This window comes from Alligator sinensis, unplaced genomic scaffold, assembly GCF_000455745.1.
Source record: "Alligator sinensis unplaced genomic scaffold, ASM45574v1 scaffold211_1, whole genome shotgun sequence".
NCBI classification, from domain to species: domain Eukaryota; kingdom Metazoa; phylum Chordata; order Crocodylia; family Alligatoridae; genus Alligator; species Alligator sinensis.
In genome coordinates, this window is record NW_005842024.1 from 2,522,987 (window position 1) to 2,543,100 (window position 20,114).

Consider the following 20,114-nt stretch of genomic DNA (forward strand, 5'->3'; position numbering starts at 1 on the left):
CTCCGTCAACTTCGCCGAGTTCTCGCGGAAGTGCTCGGAGCGGGGGAAGGTGAGCGCAGGCCGGGCCCGGGCGGGGCGGGGCGAGGAGAGGGGAGCAGGCGCCGCCCGGGCAGCAGCTGCCGGGGGCGGGTGGGCGGGCTGGCCCAGCCGCCCTGCAGCGGCTCTGACCCCTCCTCCTCCCTGCCTGGCGCTCGCAGACCATGTCCGGCAAGGAGAAAGGCAAGTTCGAGGAAATGGCAAAAGGAGACAAAGCTCGTTATGACAGAGAGATGAAGAACTACGTTCCCCCCAAAGGCGAGAAGAAGGGAAAGAAAAAGGACCCCAATGCCCCCAAAAGGCTGGCCCAGCCGCCCTGCAGCGGCTCTGACCCCTCCTCCTCCCTGCCTGGCGCTCGCAGACCATGTCCGGCAAGGAGAAAGGCAAGTTCGAGGAAATGGCAAAAGGAGACAAAGCTCGTTATGACAGAGAGATGAAGAACTACGTTCCCCCCAAAGGCGAGAAGAAGGGAAAGAAAAAGGACCCCAATGCCCCCAAAAGGCCACCGTAAGCTGTCATCCTGGGGGGAGGAGGGAGTGGGAGTTCTCCCATTTTCACCCATGTGAAACGTGGTTGGGTTTTTTCCCCTCCCTCTCCTTAGATCTGCCTTCTTCCTCTTCTGTTCCGAGCATCGCCCAAAGATCAAGACGGAACATCCTGGCCTGTCTATTGGGGACACAGCCAAGAAACTAGGTGAAATGTGGTCTGAGCAGTCAGCCAAAGATAAACAGCCATATGAACAGAAGGCAGCAAAACTAAAGGAGAAATATGAAAAGGTACAGTGAAAACAGCCAGGAATGCACAGGTTGAGCAGTTAGAAATGAAATAGCAGCATTCACCCTGCTGTACACAAAACGGCACTTGGCTCAGGTGCAGTCCTAAACACTGCGTGATGTTGTTTGAAACTGAAGAATGGTCAAAATGCCTAGTCATTAGCCCCAAGGAAGGTGGTGTATTGATCTGAAGATTTTAAGCTTTGTTTGGGGAAAACTAAAATCATTTAACTTATTTGGGTGGCTTTCTCTCTTGCATACTGCAATTCCAAATTAAAACAGAAATGTATCTCTGACCACTTCCATAAATGCCTCATAATACATGGCCTGAATGCCTGAACCCAGGTGAAGGACACAGGAGTCTTAAGTGGGAAACTTATCACTTGTATCTCATGTGTTTTACATGCATCTTGCTGTCCAGTATACTAACAAAATATTTTGAAACTGGTATTAAACTAGCATTTATAAAACTTCTGTTACCAGAAACTCAGTGCCTTGACTTTTTCAGGATGTTGCAGCATATCGTGCCAAGAGCAAGAGTGATGTAGGGAAAAAGGGTCCAGGTAGGCCTGCAGGGTCTAAGAAGAAGGCAGAGCCAGAAGAAGAGGAGGAGGAAGAGGAAGATGAGGAGGAAGAGGAGGAGGAGGAGGAAGAGGATGAGGAGTAAATAGTTCTGCTGCTGTAAAGATTTCTGCTCAAAGCCCAATGTTTTGCTAAGAATGTGAACTCAAGTGCAGCTCGTTAGCTTCAGTATAAAAACTGTACAGAATTGTGTATAGGTAATGTGATTCTCTGTAGGGAGACCTATATTTTTTAATGTAAGTGGTAGCTGAGGGCTGCTACACTTCAGTTTGGGGCGGAGGGAGGACCTGATGTCAAATGTTTTTTGCATATTTAATGGTTTTTTTTGAAATTCAGTGATTGATAGCCCGATACCTTTTTTCTTTCCTTGGGTTTTTTGTTTGTTTGTTTTTAGCAAAGTCAAACAAAGAAAGTAGCATAATAGCTGGTCTTATATTTTGTAGGATACTGCCTTGTATTACTTTTTTTAACAACTTTTGTAATAAAATGATGTACATGACTTTCTGTCTGTTACTTTCTTTAAACTGCAAGCATGCATTACCATCCAGAAGGAACATTCTGCTACGGTCAAGAACTTAGTTTTGCCTGTAAGCTCTTTTGGAATAGTACTTTACTTAGTCAGTACCCTTGCAAGGCCCTAGGTGTAAGTAGCATTGCTAGCTCCTATTGTAATGTTAATAATTGGGGCTTGAATTCAGCCTTTCCTCAAGGGATGAAGGTATCAACATAACATTCATTTATGACACTGTTCTTGTACCTTGTTAATTCATCACTTTTTTTAGTAGAATTCTCAACTGGTAGTTTTCTTTTAATAACAAATTAGGTTTAAATGTTGCTGGCATTTCTCAGGCTTCCAGTCAGAGGTGGTGTTTGAAGTTGTGTGTGAACAGTTGTGTAATAGTCAGCTAGCAGCTAGTCCTAAAACTCACATGGTAAATAATAGTTTATCACTTCTTTTAGTTCATTGTAGGCTCTATCTAGTCAGGTTCAACATAGGTTCTCAACCCCAGTGAAAAGGGCAGAAGTGATATCCAGTCTAACGGCTAGTAATTTTGTCATACTCCTCTAGTACAATAGTTCAATTACTTCATAACATGTTTACATTATGAAATAACTCGGGAGCTAGGATTTTGCAGCTGTGTAATTTTTACCCCACTCCCTACAAAAACAGGTTTTAAATTGTGCCTTAGGTCATAGTTTTAGATGGGGTTCTGTTTTCACTGTAGGCACACTCAGTACAGTGATTCTCAACTAAAGTGCCACGAGATTCTCTTACGGACACTGAAAAATATTAGGTATGCAACTGGTTAAGCAAAATTCACAAGCCCAGAGATTTAAAAAAAATGTAGTGTCAACATTTTGAGTTCTTTGCAGCAAAAGAGCTCTATTTTGTAGACAAGAAACTAGTGAAAGGTAAGAGCTTGGATTTTTTTGAGGTGCCTTGAGTCTAGAAAGGTTGAGAACTGAATTAGAGAAAATCAACCTTAGTAAATAAGGATGTATGCTATAAGTTTACCAAATGGATATTATGCCTATTTAAGCATTAAGCTGTTAAGCATTTCCCTATAGTTGGAGACTTGAAAAACATTTTTTTTCCTGCTGTAAGTATTTGGAAGAGCTATTTTCACTCAGCCTTTTGGACAGGGTGGGTTGTATAAATCTATACTTTTAATTAAAAAAAAAATACAATTTGCAGAAAAAATACTAAAATGTTAATATTGTTCCAAATTTGGGAAAGTTATGTACTTAAATGCTGCTATATAGATTCCTTTCTTTCCCAAGCAAGATGGGCCTACAAAAAATTTGATCATTTATGTTAACATTTAAACAAAAGCCATCAACAGTGGCAAAAGATGTTCTTAGGGCTCAAAAGCATACATATGCTAGGGTTTAACGGTAGGAAACATTCTGAACTGAAATTCAGTTGGTAGCAAAGACAAGATGCAAAGTAATGGACTGACACCTTCAATGGTAAACAGAATCAGAAAAGTAGTGCTGGAAGGGACCCCCGGCCTAGAGGTCATCTAGGCAAGATCATCCGTGTCCAAATAGTCCCAAGCAAGTTTTTGTCTAGCCCATGGATTCCCTAACTTTTTTTCTTACTACATACCCCCTTCCAGATTTGCCAGCTGCCTGTGTACCCCTACCAGTACGTGTTATATATTAACCCTTTAAATGCTCATTATAATGAAAATTAAGTCAGCCATTATACAATTTCTCCCAAAAGCCCCCCAGAGATGTGTGCATACCCCTAGAGGTATGCAAGACCACTATTTGGAAACCTCTGGTCTGACCTCTTACTAAGACTACACAGGGAGCTTTACCATGAGCAAAAAGTATATCACCCTAACCTGCCACAAGTAAAGCAGAAGGACAGTGGTGCTCAGGATAAACAGAATTCCCTGATCTACTAGAGACTGATGTGAACTTCAACAAGTCTCTTCAAGTCAGGTTTTTAGTTATTTAAAGCAGGACTGTCCAACTTGCATATGCTGCCTGCATGCAACCCCTGAGCTGCACATCAAGCAGACTGCATGCTGTGAGGATTGCTTGTCATCCCCACAGCTCCCCCCCCCCCCCCCCCCCACATGTTCTCCAATGTGCAGGCTGTGGTATGTAGCACCCCTTTCTATCCCCCACCACATGGGTTGCACATGGTGCACAGACCCCTGGGCCCTTCCCCACTGCGCAGCAGTGCAAGAGGCAGCCTCGGGCCCACAATCTACCTCTTAACTGCTAACAGGCTGCATGCAGCCCATAAGCCACCGTTTGAACAGCCCTGGTTTAAACACACAAAAATAAATTTCAATACCTAACTCCAGCTTTTAAAAATCCCAGCCCCTTTTGCCTCAGTTCCTTTGTAAATGCTGTGGTGTTTTGAACATAACACAGTGTAAGACTCAGATACTAAGCTAATGAAGACATGTTACTATGCATGCAAAAACCACCGAAGCAAGTCAACAGAGGTGGGGACTTAAAAAGAACAGCTGACTCATGGCAATACTGTGTCTGCAATTACTCTGGTAAGTGAAAGCTAAACTGTGGCATCTTATTCTCTAATGAAAAAGGGATAAGTTGCCTCAGTTACTGGGTGTTAGCTGTTCCTGTCATAACTCCCAGCCTGCTGTTAATTCGCATTAATTTGATCATTTCTCCATACCCTAATATAAAATGGTTTCCCTGTTAGTACAAAAGGCATAGTAAAACAAATAAAGTAACACTCAGTCTCTTGTACAGGTTAGAGGGGTATCATATGCTATCCATAGGAGTAGTATGAATCCTCTAAGTGAGCCTTTTGCTTCATGCTCTGATTGAAAACAAAAATTTTAAGATTTAAATTTATTTTAATCTATGCAAAGCAAGAATGTGGGTCGAAGCTTTATTTTAAATCAAAGCTCTTGCTCCTACCACAGGAGTTCCCTACAAAAGGCAGATCCAATCATCAGAGGTGTATTTCTGAGGTGCATAAAGACCAGTGGTTCTCAGCCTTTTTAGACTTGAGGCACCCTATCAGAAAAAAAACAAAAACAAAAGTCCCAGCTCTTAGCTCTCTCTCGTCTTTTGACTATGGAAAAAAGAGCAATTCTTCTGCTGCAAAGAACTCAGAAAGACCACAGTCGATGTTTGTGAATCTACAGGTTCCTATTTGAAAAGCTCTGGGTTTACCTTGTGAATTGTATAGAGTTCTGCACATCTACCTAGCAATGCTCATGTTGCATGGCACCGTATGGCAGCCTTAAAAGTATCTCATGGAAACTTGGTTGACAAGCACTGATACTTAGCAGTGTTTCTTGATCCCCTGTAACACCAATCAGTTGTGACATTAAACACGTGTCCCCAGAACAAATCCTGTAGTCAGATTCTAGTCATTGTAGGTGCCTGTAGACATGTGGGGAGGCTGCTCCAACACACTGTATTTACAGAGCGTAGGAGCAAACTTGATTAATCCAGTCTGCTGAAGCATGCATATACGCTCCAGCCATCCTCTGCTTCTTGTGTATTGGTGTCTCTGTGCTTCAAAATGGTAGTGGGGGTGCCGCTGCCATTCTGAAACATGAGACTCTGGTGTATTCTCCCCCCAGCCACAGCCCAGCACATGTAAAAACACTCCTAGTATGTAAGCCTCTCTGAAATTTACTACACTTACCCTGCTTTCAAAGCAATCTGAATGTGTAAACAAAAGATCAAATGACTACTTAACCTCTTACCAACCAGTCTCCCATGTTTCAAGATGCTGCAAGTAGCCATGTTTCTTAACATTAAAAATCTATACCGCCTACAGACTGATTTTCTCACCTGCCTCCATTAGCAGAAAGACTGTTTTAGTTCTCAGCTGAATTTACAAGGTTGTGCCGGTTTCACTCAATACCATACTCGTCTGTTTTTTTTGTTGGATCAAGGTGGTTCTGTAGAGGCTTTGCTGTCTCTCTTCCAGATTCATCTTGTACCTCCCCAAACCTGACCCTGAAACCTTAAGGTATTCCTTCTAGTTTCATTCAAATCGTTACAGCACAGCAGTAGAAGCACTCTATTCAGGTTGACTAGTTTGCTATTTAAGTTTCTTTTTAAGTGCTTAAAAACCACAAGCATAATAAGATTGTCTTAAAACAAATAGCTCTCTCCTACTGTTAGTTTATAAGAAAAAAATGGCTTCTCAATACACCCCCCTCAGGTCATGAACTTTTTAAAGATTTCAAAATGCTCTAAGTCTTGTTGCTAGTCAAGAACCCTTTTGGTGATCATCACTTACACTTAACCCATTAGCACACAGTGGGTGCATCTACACCAGACATTTACTGCACAGTTGAGCAACTGTGCAGTAAATGTCTCAGCATCTACACGTGTGCCCCTATTAGGGTGCACTAAACTAATAAACTGTGTAGCAGGTAATACTTGTAAAGTGGAGCAACACAAGGCACAGCCCTCCCTCCTCAGGCTTCCAGCAGCAGCCAAAGGGCCAGATACGATCAGTTGGTGAGCTGAATATAGCCCATGAGCTATATTTTGCCCCTCTGCAATGGAACCAATACATGCAATCTGGGCCCTGGTGGAATGAGTTCAAACCACAGAAAGTGGGTCTACTTTCTCTACCTCAAAACTGTTTTATTTGCTCAAGTGTAGCAAAAAGTATGTGAACTTGAGCTACTGGTCATGGTAGCCAGCACAGAATATATTATGAACATAAGGTCAAAAACTACAAGTCAGTTGCTATCAGCAGATTCAGCAACAAAAAGTTTAGCCTTAGCACATCTGAATATCACACACAATAACAAAGTTTGATAAAACTAAAAATCCACTTTGAGGTTTGGGGAGGAAATAACTGAGTCCTTGGGTCTCCAGTATGACAGCAAACAAGAGATCTCCTAAAGGTTTTGCTTCTAGGTAACAGACTACAGCTCTTTACTTCAGCAGAGGAAGCATGTCTCTTCATATATATATATATATATGGCTTAGTAAAAGAAGGATGTGGCTTAATAAAAGAAGACCAGCCAGGAAAATTATTAGATATGGAATTCAGAAATAATCGTTAGCAGGAACTTAAGGTGAGTATGCAGCAGCCACCCAAATGGAGGAAGAGTAAGGTAAAAGTGACATCAGGGCATGGATTTCACTTATGTTTCTTGCTGAAACAGTAGCCTCCAAGAAGGCCCTCTTCATGGAGAAGTAAACAGGATCCCACTGGCTCAAACACCAGATATATTAGTAACTGTGGTGCCAGGTTCTTTACACACAAAAAGGTTGTAGCCAACCCCTTTAGGTATCTCAGGGAGACAGAATGAAAAAGATGGCCCTTGACATGCAAACTTATCAGACACGCCAAACTACTTGCTAAATAAAACTTGACTGAACTAAGGGGTAAATTCAAGTTCCTCAGTACCAAGAGGTAATCCAGGGATACAGGTTGTAGCCATATTAGTCTACAGGCAAAAGAAATCAGAACTCTGGGTAGAGGTGATACTTTTATTAGACTAACTAGATATTTGGAAAAAAGCAAATATATATATATATATATATATATATTTCCTGGTTGGAAAAGTTCATTTCATGCAAATTAGGTTGCAATAAAAGTTAGAGCAGTCTATTTACCTTGACGGCAAACAGGATGTTGAATAATGTTTCCTTCTGGTTATGATGCTTCATATTTCACAGGAGGATAGGCTGATAGAAGGCTCTCCTGGGCAAGTAATTTCTTTGGTGTTGTGGCAGCTCTGTGAGCTTGCAAATTTGGCAGGAGCAAAGGTGTCCGCTTTCAGGTTTCAAGGTGTTGAATTTTGCTTATGAAGTTTTCATTTAAAAAATGACTAATTTCGATATCTTTCATGTTTCAGGGATACAGGTTGTAGCTGTATTGGTCTACGGGCAAAAAGAATCAGAACTCTGGGTAGACCATCTTTTATTAGACCAACTAGATATTTGCAAAAAAAAATTTTCTTTATTTGCAAGTTTTCAGGCACAGTCACCTTTCTTCAGGCATAGGAGAATACAAAGTGGTAATCCAAGCAGAGGGAATGGAAGACAAATTGCAGAGATATTGTCTCCCACATCAGGCAGACAAGTGACAACTGTGCTAGGTGTGTATGATAGAAACCTTCCTGCTGTGGAAAAGGCAATCCTTAACAGGATCATAGTAGTTCCATTATATCTATGAATCACCCATCAGTCAGGCAAAAAGAGTACAGGTGAAGTGGCCTGTCATTGTCTTGAGAGTTGGGAAGCAGTAATAGAGGGATGCAGGACAACTTGGTTAACAGCAGGATGTCCAGGAACCAAGGTAATCTTGGCCAGGCTTAGGGTAGCAAGATGAACTGAGCTTGATATTACTTCACATTCCTGATGACTCAAGAAATTAGGAGCAGAGGAAGGCAGGCATGATACCCTTCCACCACTGTACTGAAAAAAACAGAGTTTTCTGAGCCTGGCTCTAGAAAAGAAAATCTGATATTTTATGTTCCTCTCTGTTGAGAGCAGATCTATCCTCAAGAAAGCCCCAAACAGAATGGAAAAGGTGATCTTCTCTCATGTGGTAGAAACCAGGCAAATAAACTGTGGAGAGGTGAATTGATGGTGCATATACCAATGCCATAGTGGTAGAACTTCCTTGAGAGGGTAGGACTTAATGCCTCCCCGCTTGTTTATGTAAAACATGGAAGTGATACGACCTGTCATCACTTGCACATGGATGTAGGGGAGGAAGGCTTTGCAGAGCTGTCTGATGGCTCTCTGTTCAAGAAAAGATACATGGAGGGTTGCCTCTGGGACAACTATAATCCATAGTTGATACAATTTCCCACCCTAGATGAGAAGTGTCTATCAACATGATTGTTGGTGGCAGAGGCTGGAAAAGCACCCCTTTGCAGGCCGAAAAAGGCCAGGACATCATTGGGAGCCATCACTTGCACTTTTAGATGGTGTCTCTCAATGGAATGGACTGATTGTATTCAGGTTTGCATGCTTCTGTGGTGTAGTCTGGCATGTGATATTGCAAAAGTGAAGGATACTATGTGGCCAAGGAGGGAGAAGTACAGTCTTACTGACATATTTGGATGTCTCTCCAACTTGAAAAACAAACTGCTTCATAGTGAGAAAGTCATCGGGGGGAACCCTCCACCACACTGTCCAGGATACTCCCTTGAAGACTGAACCATTAGCAGAACTAATTTCTGGCAACTTACCCTGACACCCAGAGACTGGAAAGGCGTGATTTTCACCTGGATGGCCAAAACAGCTATGACTATAAAAACTTTTTAGACAGTTTGTGTGGTAAGAAAAAAATATAATAACTGCCTGCAAAAGGCTGAATAGCAATGTGAAAGTAGGCACCTTCTAGGTCAAGAGATGACAAGCAGCTTTCTGTTGCAGAGAGAGTGGTTATTGGTACTGCAACTGTTTTAAGCTTATATTTTTGAATATACTGATTCAGGTTTCTCAAGTCCAGGACTGATTGTTCTTCATTCTCTTCTCTTTGGAACCAGACAATAAGTGCTGTACAATCCCTTCCCTCTCAGGCGAGTTGGAACATATTCCTCTGCTCCAGGAAACAAATAAACAATAAAAGACTATAATTCCTGTTGGAGGCCCCTTCCGTTTGTCAAAATGGTTCCTGCAAACGGAGAGGTAGGGGAATCAGGAGAGGAAAGAGTAGCAGTCACAATGACCTAGCCACTTCTAGTTGTATCAAAAGCCAGCAAGTCTACAATAATTATGGTTTAAACAGAGAAGAAAATGGTGAGGCAGTTGTAAAAAAGGGAGAGAGGGAGGAATTGAATTGAAATTTTCTTTTCAGTGTATCCTCAAGACTCCTTTAATAGATTTGTCACAATGAGAGAAGTATGAAGTTCCAAACTGCTGGTATCTATGTAGCCTCTGCCTCTCTGGAGGCTCAAACTGGCAGGTAAGAACAGGGAACAGATGCTGATCAGAGGAAACGATTTGGCAGAGGTTGCCTGTGGGACAAGAACTGGTGGAAACAAGGTTTAAGTGGTCATGAAGGGCATTTATACAGATACCTTTTTGTTTCATGATGCTTTGGAAATCCACTGCTTTGGAGCAGACTGTTAATCGAGTCTGCTCCGCATACAAGCTGATGTGAACTGCGCCACACCGCATGCAGTTGTATAAGTGGCAAAATGCACATCAGCGTGCAGAAAATGGCAGCAGTGCACTTTTGAATTAAAACACCTTCTATGTGTTTTTAGTTCAAAAGCATGCCACTGGCATTTTCTCAGCACTGACACACATTTTACCACTTATACAACTGCATGCGGCACAGCAGAGTTTGCATCAGCTGTGGTGCTTGCATGTGTAAAAAATGCCCAAAGATAGCTAGATTTCAAGCAAGCACAGAGTATTTTCATGAACAGAATCTCATCAGTCTTGCTGCTGAACAGCTGGACACCCTTAAATGGAAGACTGTAAACTTTTCTAGACAGACCCACGCTGAGAAACGAAGATGTTTTCCTCGTGGCTATAAAGTGCAATGCACTATCCAGTGTTGAGAGCTGCTTGTCAAGCAGTCTTAGAAACTAGTGTGTCTTCCATATGCAACATAGGAAGTAATCCTTAGAGCTGCAGATCATGTCTAGCTAGTTGGTCATATAGTTTGAAGTCTTATCTGGGTCCGGGAGTTTGCAATGTGGAATTCAAACCTGCAAAAGAGTAGGGCTTCTTATCAAATAGAGCCAGGTGTCTTGGTTCCTTCTCCTTTGCAGCTACTAGAATAAGTGAGGGTGAGACTGGATACGAGTAGGGAAATTATGCACCTTTTGGGGCACTGTATTTTTTGTCCATTTGTTTGTCAACAGAGAAGACAGGTTCAGGAGAGTGCCAAATTTTATGGTTTCAATGCTGAAGGAAAAATAGTCAGTGCGGAGGAAGATGTGAAGTGAAGGTCCCAATCAGAGCAAGACCAGCATCACAATGGCTGAATATACAGATGACAGTGGTGTCAATTTGAAATACCTTTTTTACTCTTGATATGTGAGACCCGTGAAAGTGTGATCAGTCTGGAATCTGAGTCTCTTTGGAAGGCCTCCAAGACAAACATTCTGGGAATCAGCTCTATAACCTCCTCCAGATCCCTATGCAACTGGGAGGTCTTAGCTCCAAAATGATCAGTATAACCATTCTTATGAGTTCAGTGCATTCCCAAGCACTCAGTGCATTCAGAAGTGTTTGTGGGATGAGTAAGGACTTTGTGAGAAGTCAGGGATGAGGAGCAGAGGCATAACAAGGCAGCCAAGTGCCTGGAATAGCTGCAACACATGGGGACAGTGGCAACTTCTGAAGGCCACCATGCCACTGGCACGATTGTGGAGCTGCAGTGGCAGCTGTTTTTTTCAGCCCCCTGTTGGTGCCTGGGGCAGCTGCCGGGTTTGGCTGCCCTGGCCGCCCCACCCTAGTTATGCTACTGATGAGGAGCCATTCCTCCTTGCTCTAGTCAGTGAGCAATAACGAGTCATTGTTTCAGTAGCCAGTCATTAGCTGCTGTGCTGGCAAGAAGCTGACCCCACAAAACACTGCTTTAAAACCAAAAGGGATGACTGAGATGAACTCACTGCACTAATTTTCTGGTAAGCTCACTGAAGGCTGACCCAGGGTCTTCTTTCTAGGCCTGAGCTATTGAAGGAAGGGACCTATATTGATGGATATTCTGCCTCCCACAGTTCATCTAATACTCTTTTACCTGTAGCTTTGCTTTAGGTCCCCCCTTGCAGCTTCCATTTAACCTCCACCATCATGCTGTGGGATACATTACTCCTATTGATAACTATTGATAACTTCATTGATTTTGAACTTTGCTCGAGTTGATCTCATTCCAGTTAAAAATAAAGCCATTTCTTTGGCAATCAAAACCACTGACAGCTCTTTGCTGTCTTTCAGGTCTATTACCTTTAAGATGGCCCCTCGTCGGTCATCTTTCAATTGCATAGTGGGTCATTACAATTTGACTTTATCCACTTGGTACTTTGTATTTCTTGGTCTGGGTCTGAACTATCTGATTCAGTTCAGACTACTACCATCCAAATGCAAACCCTCTACTATCACATGGGTCATACAACTGCCTGTCTGACTTCCAGTCTGCGGTGGCAATGCCTTTTGGGCTGTCTACATATTGTCAGAATGAGAACATGCAGCTCTGAGAGACTTACAAGAAAACTTTACAAATGGATTCATTTGCTTATCTACCTCCCTGGCAGATGCCCAGCCTCTGCTAAAGAAGGCTGGCTACTATGCTTCTTTGTAGACTACTGGACACTCAGTAGGGTCACCTTCCATAATCAGTATGTGGTGTCCCTCATTAATGAATTATCTAAGAAACTCCAGACTTTCATCAAACATAACGTATAGGGGCAAACAATTTGATCTGCATCTTCAAGGGTGACTAACACATTTTATACCTACTACAGACACTTTGAATATCTCATTGTGTCTTTTGGGCTCTTTAGTGCCCTAGCTAAAGCATTTTATAGATATGTTACATCATTAAAAACACTGTAAAATATTTTGTATTAGACTTGCTTGCAGTGGCACATCTAAACAACTCGCTCTGTTGCTTGAAAGACCAAGAGCAACACAACCAATAATCAGTAGACCACACTAATCACATCCCCATCCTGACAGTTGGTGTGAAGCTGTGCAATGTCAGGGAAGGCAGCAGCTGCCATGAAGAGGTGACACCTGCTCCAAGCCCTGCTACCAGGGTTGAAGAAGTCAGGGATTTGCCAAGAAGGAATATATGGCATTTTACCTTGACCTCCTTTCTTAACCTGGCTTAAAAGGACTGGAAAATATCACACTTGTTGGGTGTCCAAGCCTTTCCAAGGCAACAGAGAGTAAGAGGCAGGAACCAACCCTCCACAAGAGTAGAAGCTTTGAAACCCCAGTAACCTTGATGAAAGTATCACAAAAATAATAAAAAGTGGAAGGGCCTCAAATAAAACAGGAAAAGCAAGCAAAAGCTTGGTCTCAAGGTATCCGAAACCAGAAGAATGGCACAACATAATGTGGTCCCAAAACAAAATGGTGTGTGTTGAAGGGAGGGGGAAATGGTAATCGAGACTGTCCCTCACAAAAAAAAAAAAGAAGGAACTCCGATATGAAGAAAATACCCAAAGAAACAGAAAAAGGAAACAGGAAAAAAAGGGAAAAGTTTGGTGTAGGGTTTATGAGCAGCATGAAGAAACCCTTTTCCTGACAGGAACCAGCTGGTGCAATATTTCTGACTGGTAGGAAAGGCTCCTGTGACAGAGAGTTAATGTGACCACCAGCAAGGCTGGCTGTAAAAAAGAATTCCATTTTATGGGGGAAAAAAAGTATTCAGCAGTTGCCTTTTTCCATTTCAGAGACTGTTCAATTCAAATCAGGGTTAAACCTAGGTCCCTACATCCCAGGTGAGTGCCTTCATCACTGATTTATTTTGGACAGTCTCTCTCTTCCTCTCCCATCCCCACTCTGCTGGACTTGAGAAAACATTCTGATTAAAGTTTTAACAAAACCACTGCATTTGTGAAAAGTTTCAGTTTTATGAGTTAGCATTTTCCTGACCAGTTTCTATTTTCTGTCCTTTCAGCCTGTTCCAGAGGTCTTTCCTAGGCTTATTTTTTGTGAACACGTTGGTTCCACATTACCTCTTCTTTTGTCGAATCAGGTTTGGGCAGGATAATACTGTGTCCAACTGTGCTAAGAAGCAACTCTCAGTGAGAGTTTTGTTACCATTTCACTGGAAGAACTGGGCTCTCACATGACAATAAGGACCTAAATAAGAGTAAAATAGAGTAGTTTCAATATTTAAAAATAAGTACTATTTGCAGTTTTCAATTTAGATTCAGGAGAAAGAGTTCTTAAAAAGACATGAAATAATCAGTATAGAAGTATAGTATAAGTATGGTAAAACCCACAAGTTAAAATATTTTATTTTATTTTCCTCACCTAAAAAACAAGCAACCCAGAATTAAGATGTACATAGGATTCCCAGATTTATCCTTAATAAAACTTTTGAGGATTTATACAATTTCTACAGAAACATACAGTGTATCAAAATCTGCATAAATCAAATTTATAAAATGTGTAGAAATGCATAGTGATATTATCATCAACTTACAAAGCAAGGAAATGGGAATTTTTTTCCCCAAGCAGGCTACAGTAGGAAAAAATCATTATAGCAACAGCTTCTGATGTTCTCATGTTTTGTAAGGTTTGCAGTCTCACATACAGATTCATATTCACATACAGCATCAGTTTTTAATGAATTGCACAAAACACCCATTTAAAATGCACACCTGCACAATTTATGTGCCACCTTTCTTTCACTTATGCATAGTAACATGATTAAATTAATCTACCCAACACAAAAAATGGAGTCAGTTTTCATACACACAAAAACAAAAAGTACCTACACCCTTATTTTCCTTTTTCCAGTTTTCCATCCTTTATTTTCTTTTATTTTTCACACCTTTTGAAGGATAGCTGAGCAGTTTAAGGACACTGGAGAATATCTTAAATCATTAATATATATGTGCAGACAGGCAGGTTGGAAAAGCTTAAACTCTGCCTCTACTTACAACACCATTCATTAACTTCAGTGGAAATTCCATCCAATGGTAGTCTAGATTTGAGGGCAGAATTTGGTCCTTGAAACAAATACTTTCAAAACTCCAAGTCAGATGTTGTATACTTAACTATGACTTTGTGATGTCATCAGTACCTCACCATCACAGAACCTTAAACTGGGAAAAGAAGAGGACTAGATATTGCATAAATGTAATTTATATTATTCAATGTAAATATTTCTATTTTTAAGGGAATGGGCCTAATAGAAATTCTCAATTAAGAAGCTAATTTGTACACATTCTAGTTTGCACACAACTGCAGTTGCATTGTAATTAAACAATTAGGTAACTATGTTTTAATTTGGGTTTGTGAATCTACAGGAGTTCATAACTACATTCATTGAAAAAAAGAGTACTTAATTTGAACAGATACAGCTTCAGGTTTTCCTATCCTCTTTTCAAGTTTAATTCTGAATCTATGATTTCAAATATCCTTTCAAAGTCTGCACATATATGTTAATGATTTTTTTTATTTTAAAGTTTCAGCTCATATGCAAATAAATTCCATTTACAGTTATAACGTAAGTGAAACATTGGATAAGTCCTAGTTTTATACATTGTGCAGCTTTAGCTTTTTCATATAAGGCATGAAAGAACAGTTAGTGCTTGGAGTTCTTAGCTGTAATTCAGAGTGCTTACTTTCATCAAATGTATCACACAGTGCTAACTTTCAGGTTCAGTTTTCCTTTGCAATATATATATATATTTAAAGTTCATTTTCTTCAATGCTATTTAACATACCGGGTATATGGAACATAGTGCTACTCATCATCCCTGGTTTAACTTCCTTAAAATTCCAATGGTTACAGCACCTGCAGCAAATGGGCATATTGCAGTACTTTTGGAAACCCAGAGAATATTTCTGGTCTGTGCCTTATTTGACTCGTCAATATTTGAGGAGGACAGCAGTCAAAGTGGCAACCCAAATTTATCTTCAGTAATATAGTAATTCCATGGGCAGTACAAATGATCCCTATCAAGGTGACAGCTCAACATATCCATACTATAAATTCTGTCAAATATTTGACTTGTAAAATATATAGAGAAATGAAAGAGGCACTAAATATGTTGAAATTCACCTTTCAAAAAAGCAGCATGAGTGTGAAAGAAGGCCACCCTGGCTAATGACCTGTGGCAGTGCTAGGTAAGATGTAAAATTAAATAAAAAGATACAACAGGTTGATAATCACCAAGTTATATGAATAAGTCTGGTTACTCCAACCTTTCAAGTGTGTGTAAAAAAACTGCCTTCAGACCCCTGAGTGTAATCCCAAAGAAGACAACAGTGCTTTTAACTTTGTTCCTATGCAACATAGCTAAAAGCACATTAAATTACCAACATCTGAAAACAAAAAGATGTAAACATCTACAAAGTTTAAGGTAAAAGCAGTTTTGTAAACATTAACTGCAGATGATAATGTTATTGTAATAATCACAGTTCATCTATGTCCTTCATCCAAGTTGAGAAGTTCCAGGCTTGCAGCTGTACAAAGTTAATAGTTGCAGCAGTTTTCAGGCTATTCTCAGTCCTGTACATATTAACACGTCAGTAGGTAGGGTTTTTTTTGTCTACACACTAAGAATGTTGTTCATTTCCCATTTTTGTGTTGCTTTACTGGAGTCACACTCAGAGATAAAGACCTGATGTAGGACCTCTGAACGATCTAGGCATTTCCCCGAAGGAATATGAGTAAATCTGTGCATATTCTGTAAAACAAAAAATCATTAGAAATAAATTGACTTTTTTCCCCACCTACTATATGCAGCGATCTTCTGGAATGAAAACAAGTTACCTATAGTTCCAGTGAAAGGCTCAATTATAAATTAATTTAAATAATTTGTTATGCCTATATTTTCTCATCCTGCAATATCACTAGTTGGTAAAGAAATGCATTTTGGTGTACTTTAAAAACCACACTTTCACGCCTTAGTATCACAACTGTTTCTAAAAAAGCTTTTTCAATATTACTGCCCATCACAGAATTAAAAAATAACAGTATAAAGTAGAGATGCTTTTAAATGTGTCCTTTCCTACTTAGCTCTTACATGTGCTCCTGATGCTGCCATCTCATCTCAGGTTGTAAACACAATAGTGACACTCAGTGCATTAACACAAGGGAGCGAAGTTACAGTTTTTGGCTCAGCTTTCTCACTTTTTCTTTTCCTTGACTGGAGAAGCACACATGTAATAAACTTTGGCCCCAGAACATCAGAAGGCCCAACTGCCTAACCAGATATAGCCATGGTCTCTGGCATCCTTGACCACTACCAATGAATATTTAGAGTTGTGTTTGCATCACCTCTGTTTTGCACACAGAAGTACCACTGATAAGTATGACCCATTCCCTCATTCCTGTGCTCTGTATTCCATATAACCTAGAAATGAGGCAAGGTAACTGTATTAGAGTAGGCCTGAATTGTTCTAAGGCCTCCTGTCTTGTCAATGCTTACTAGCCTATGATCAATGTCAGTCTAAGGCAGTTACTTTGCCTAATACCTTGGGTTACATAAAGTGAGTATAGAGCATGCCTCATGACAACACTCCTAATGCAACATGTTATACTTGATCCTCTAAAGTCACACGAATATGATTATCTGGTTGGCAAAGACACACAGATAATCCCTACCCTCCAAAGATCCCACATTCTGGGTACACCTACACATGCACTTTACTGAGGAGTAGATTAGCTAGCTCTCCAGTAAAATGTCAATATCTCCATCTGTGCCGGTCTGCAGTAAACTAACTCTACTGACAGGGACACTACTATCTTATGGCAGAGTACTTAACTGTGCTGAAACAAATGTGTACAGTGACCAGATGGGGAGCAGACTTCTGCCTGCCACCTAGGCTCTGTGAGGTCAGCACCCTCAAGGCCCAGCCAGCCCCTCCACCACCCAGAGCATAAAGCTGACACTCCCTCCTCCTTCTCCCCCCCAACCCCGTGTGTTCCCTGCAAGCCCAGGCCTGCTCCACCCTGGCTCAAATTGCTGCTATCCCAGGCACACATGTAGATGCTGTGCCCAAGAGCAGCTGACTCTGGTACAAACTGCTCTGGAGTTTATTACTTCACCTTAATTTCACATGTAGATGCATCCTCTCTGTAATACTGAGAATTTAGCATACCCAGTATGCTAGATAGGCATCTTCTATTGGTGTAGTCAGAAAATCAATGTGAGAGTGCATTCTGGCATTCAACACTTCAAATATATATTTTGGCCCTCAGATATAATCAACTGAGTAAGCATGTATTTGAAGGATAGCTTTTACCTTTAGTTCTCTCTCTACAGGAACAAAAACTCTAACCTTGGTACTTAAGGTAAAGTAAAACAAGCATTTTAAAAGTTAGTTTCTATACAAAAATACATATTTACTAGACAGACTATCTGCAAAGGTATACTGACATACCAATTCTTAAAATTTCAGATACTGCACAGCTGTAGTGGACTTGTACCATAGCCATACTTCAGAAGACATGTTACTCGGGGAATATGCAACTAATGCAAATGAAAAACAAGTGCTGAACAAAGCACAAGACAATGTAAATAAGTAATCTGTTTCTATTTCTGTATGATTAAAATACATATTTGTTGAAAGTAGCACCATGTCAATTTAGACATCACAAACTATTCAAGTTATATTAATCTAGCTGTTAAGCTTTACCCCAGAGACTATGTTCTCTTATGACTGCACTGACATTGTGGAACACTCTACTGATAGGAAGTACATCAACAGGAAGGTTTTTGTGACCACAGGTTGTTGCAACCTCCATTACTAGTACGGAGATCAGAGTAATGCCAAAGGGACTGTGCTGATAGCTGGGACAAACCTTTTTGGCAGGCATGCCACAAATTAGCTTTGTACCCTCCCCAAGGTGTAACACCAATTCCCTTCTCCTGCCCAATCTACTGTTCTACTCCCTGCCCCATCTGCTGCTCTGTTTGCTGCTTCCTGCCCTACCTGCCATTGTGCTGTCTGTCCCCTCCCTGATCTACCACATGCCACACAGAGGCTGCCCGTGACACTTGTGGCACATGTACTGCATGCTGCCCGCATCTGTGCTAATTTATCACATATCTATAGTAATATATGTAGCGTAGTGGGATTTAAAGGGGCTTTTCTGCAGCCGAAGTCCTGGAAGAAAGAAGATATAGTGGCAACAGATCACAATTCTCATCAAGATCAATTCCTCCTAATAAAGGAAAGGGAGAGATTGGCGCAGGGAACTGCAATTTTTCTTCTTGCTCCATTAAACACAGTGAATTTGGTCTTGAATCTTTGCTTTCAAGAATAAGAGAAAGAAGTCTAACCGATATGTTAAGGTCCATCTCTTATTTAGTGCCAGTCACTTACCTTGAAGTATTGCCATTCTTTGTATTCATTCAGATTACAATGCATAATCATAACTTTTGATCCATCAGCTCCCTTAGTCAAGCACTGGTCATATTGCATGAGCTGATTAGCTTCATTGATTCGGAAAAGCTAAGAGAAACATTTCCAAACATCTTCTTATTACTGTAAACACAACAACTATGAAGCAACTAAAAACCTAAGAACAACAAAAATCACATCTTGAAAATTGCATCTGTCTGTGCCTGAGCAGGGCTAATTTACTTTGTGTGGTTTAACACACTAGCTTTTCACAATCAAAATCCAGTTTCTGGATTTAGATTAACAACTTTAGCTTTAAGAAGAAAAAGGATCAATGCAAAAGATTTTACTTTGGTGGCTTCTGAAAACAGTTGAAAAATATCATTTTATGAATTGATGCCTATTTTAGTACTACCTCTCAAAAAAGCTGGTAGCCACTGAATTTTATCCTGGCCAGTAATTCAACTGAGGACACCAACAGAATAGAAGACAAACAAAGACAAATCCAAATTCAAACAAATGACTTCTGTTATTTTTTAAGACTGGTATTGGACTTCAACATAAGACTGAAAAAGTTAGTTTTTGCAGGCTACCATACTATAGTTCAGACTACATCAACAACATAAGTTAACCAAACATTTTACATGGGAGATGCCATTCTACATCTGACTGCAATACTGATATGACAAAGCTCAACCATGTGGGCTTCAGTTAATGATACACAATGACAATGACAAGCATTTTGTTGTTAACTCATTCCTATCATTTTGCTTTGAACCTATATATAAGTTCAGCTAATATATAGGCTTTACATTTTGAAAAGATAACCAGTTCAAGAAGAGAAAGGTATAGGACTATTTGAAGGATGCTATACTAGTGTTAATGACAGAATTGTGAAGACTAGGACAAATAGTGTAGTAAACTTTGTAATTACAATTAGCTTTTAGGAATCAAGCTTGGTTACTGCAATTTAGTTTCACTTATAAACGAATCTGGATTTAAATTTCTTGTTTCAAGTGATGAAAAATGTAGTGCATTGCATTAGTGTACCATACAGGTACATTAAAGCAAAACAAGTTTGAGAAATAGCAACTGAGACCAGAGTGGGTAAGGGAGTATTTCCTGAGAATTTAACAACTGGTTGAGGTTAAATCATGAATCATCTCTGATGCCCAGAGTTCTGATTGTTCTACTGCAATGATATAGATGTTTAAAGAAAAGCTTCTGCCTTGTCAATATGTACCT

At 40.4% G+C, this 20,114-nt stretch overlaps 2 protein-coding genes across 6 annotated transcripts in view; one reads left to right on the top strand and one right to left on the bottom strand.

The window, feature by feature from the left end:
• The first annotated feature begins 368 nt into the window (after positions 1-368).
• HMGB2 (high mobility group box 2) lies at positions 369-1,890 on the top strand. The gene is made up of 3 exons (XM_006022231.3): positions 369-543; positions 638-812; positions 1,318-1,890. The coding sequence occupies exons 1-3, from the start codon at positions 401-403 to the stop codon at positions 1,474-1,476; spliced, it is 477 nt and encodes a 158-aa protein (XP_006022293.1). The 5' UTR covers positions 369-400; the 3' UTR covers positions 1,477-1,890.
• Positions 1,891-13,784: 11,894 nt separating this feature from the next.
• The window catches only part of GALNT7 (polypeptide N-acetylgalactosaminyltransferase 7), a 102,972-nt gene continuing 96,642 nt past the window's right edge, over positions 13,785-20,114 (bottom strand). For all 5 annotated transcript variants that reach the window (XM_025202414.1, XM_014519276.2, XM_025202411.1 and 2 more), the window contains 2 exons: positions 18,852-18,980; positions 13,785-16,207 (listed from right to left, as the gene is read on the bottom strand). In XM_025202414.1, the coding sequence (XP_025058199.1) occupies positions 16,070-16,207; positions 18,852-18,980 (267 nt within the window). In that variant the 3' untranslated portion in view covers positions 13,785-16,069. The remainder of the gene's footprint in view (positions 16,208-18,851; positions 18,981-20,114) is intronic.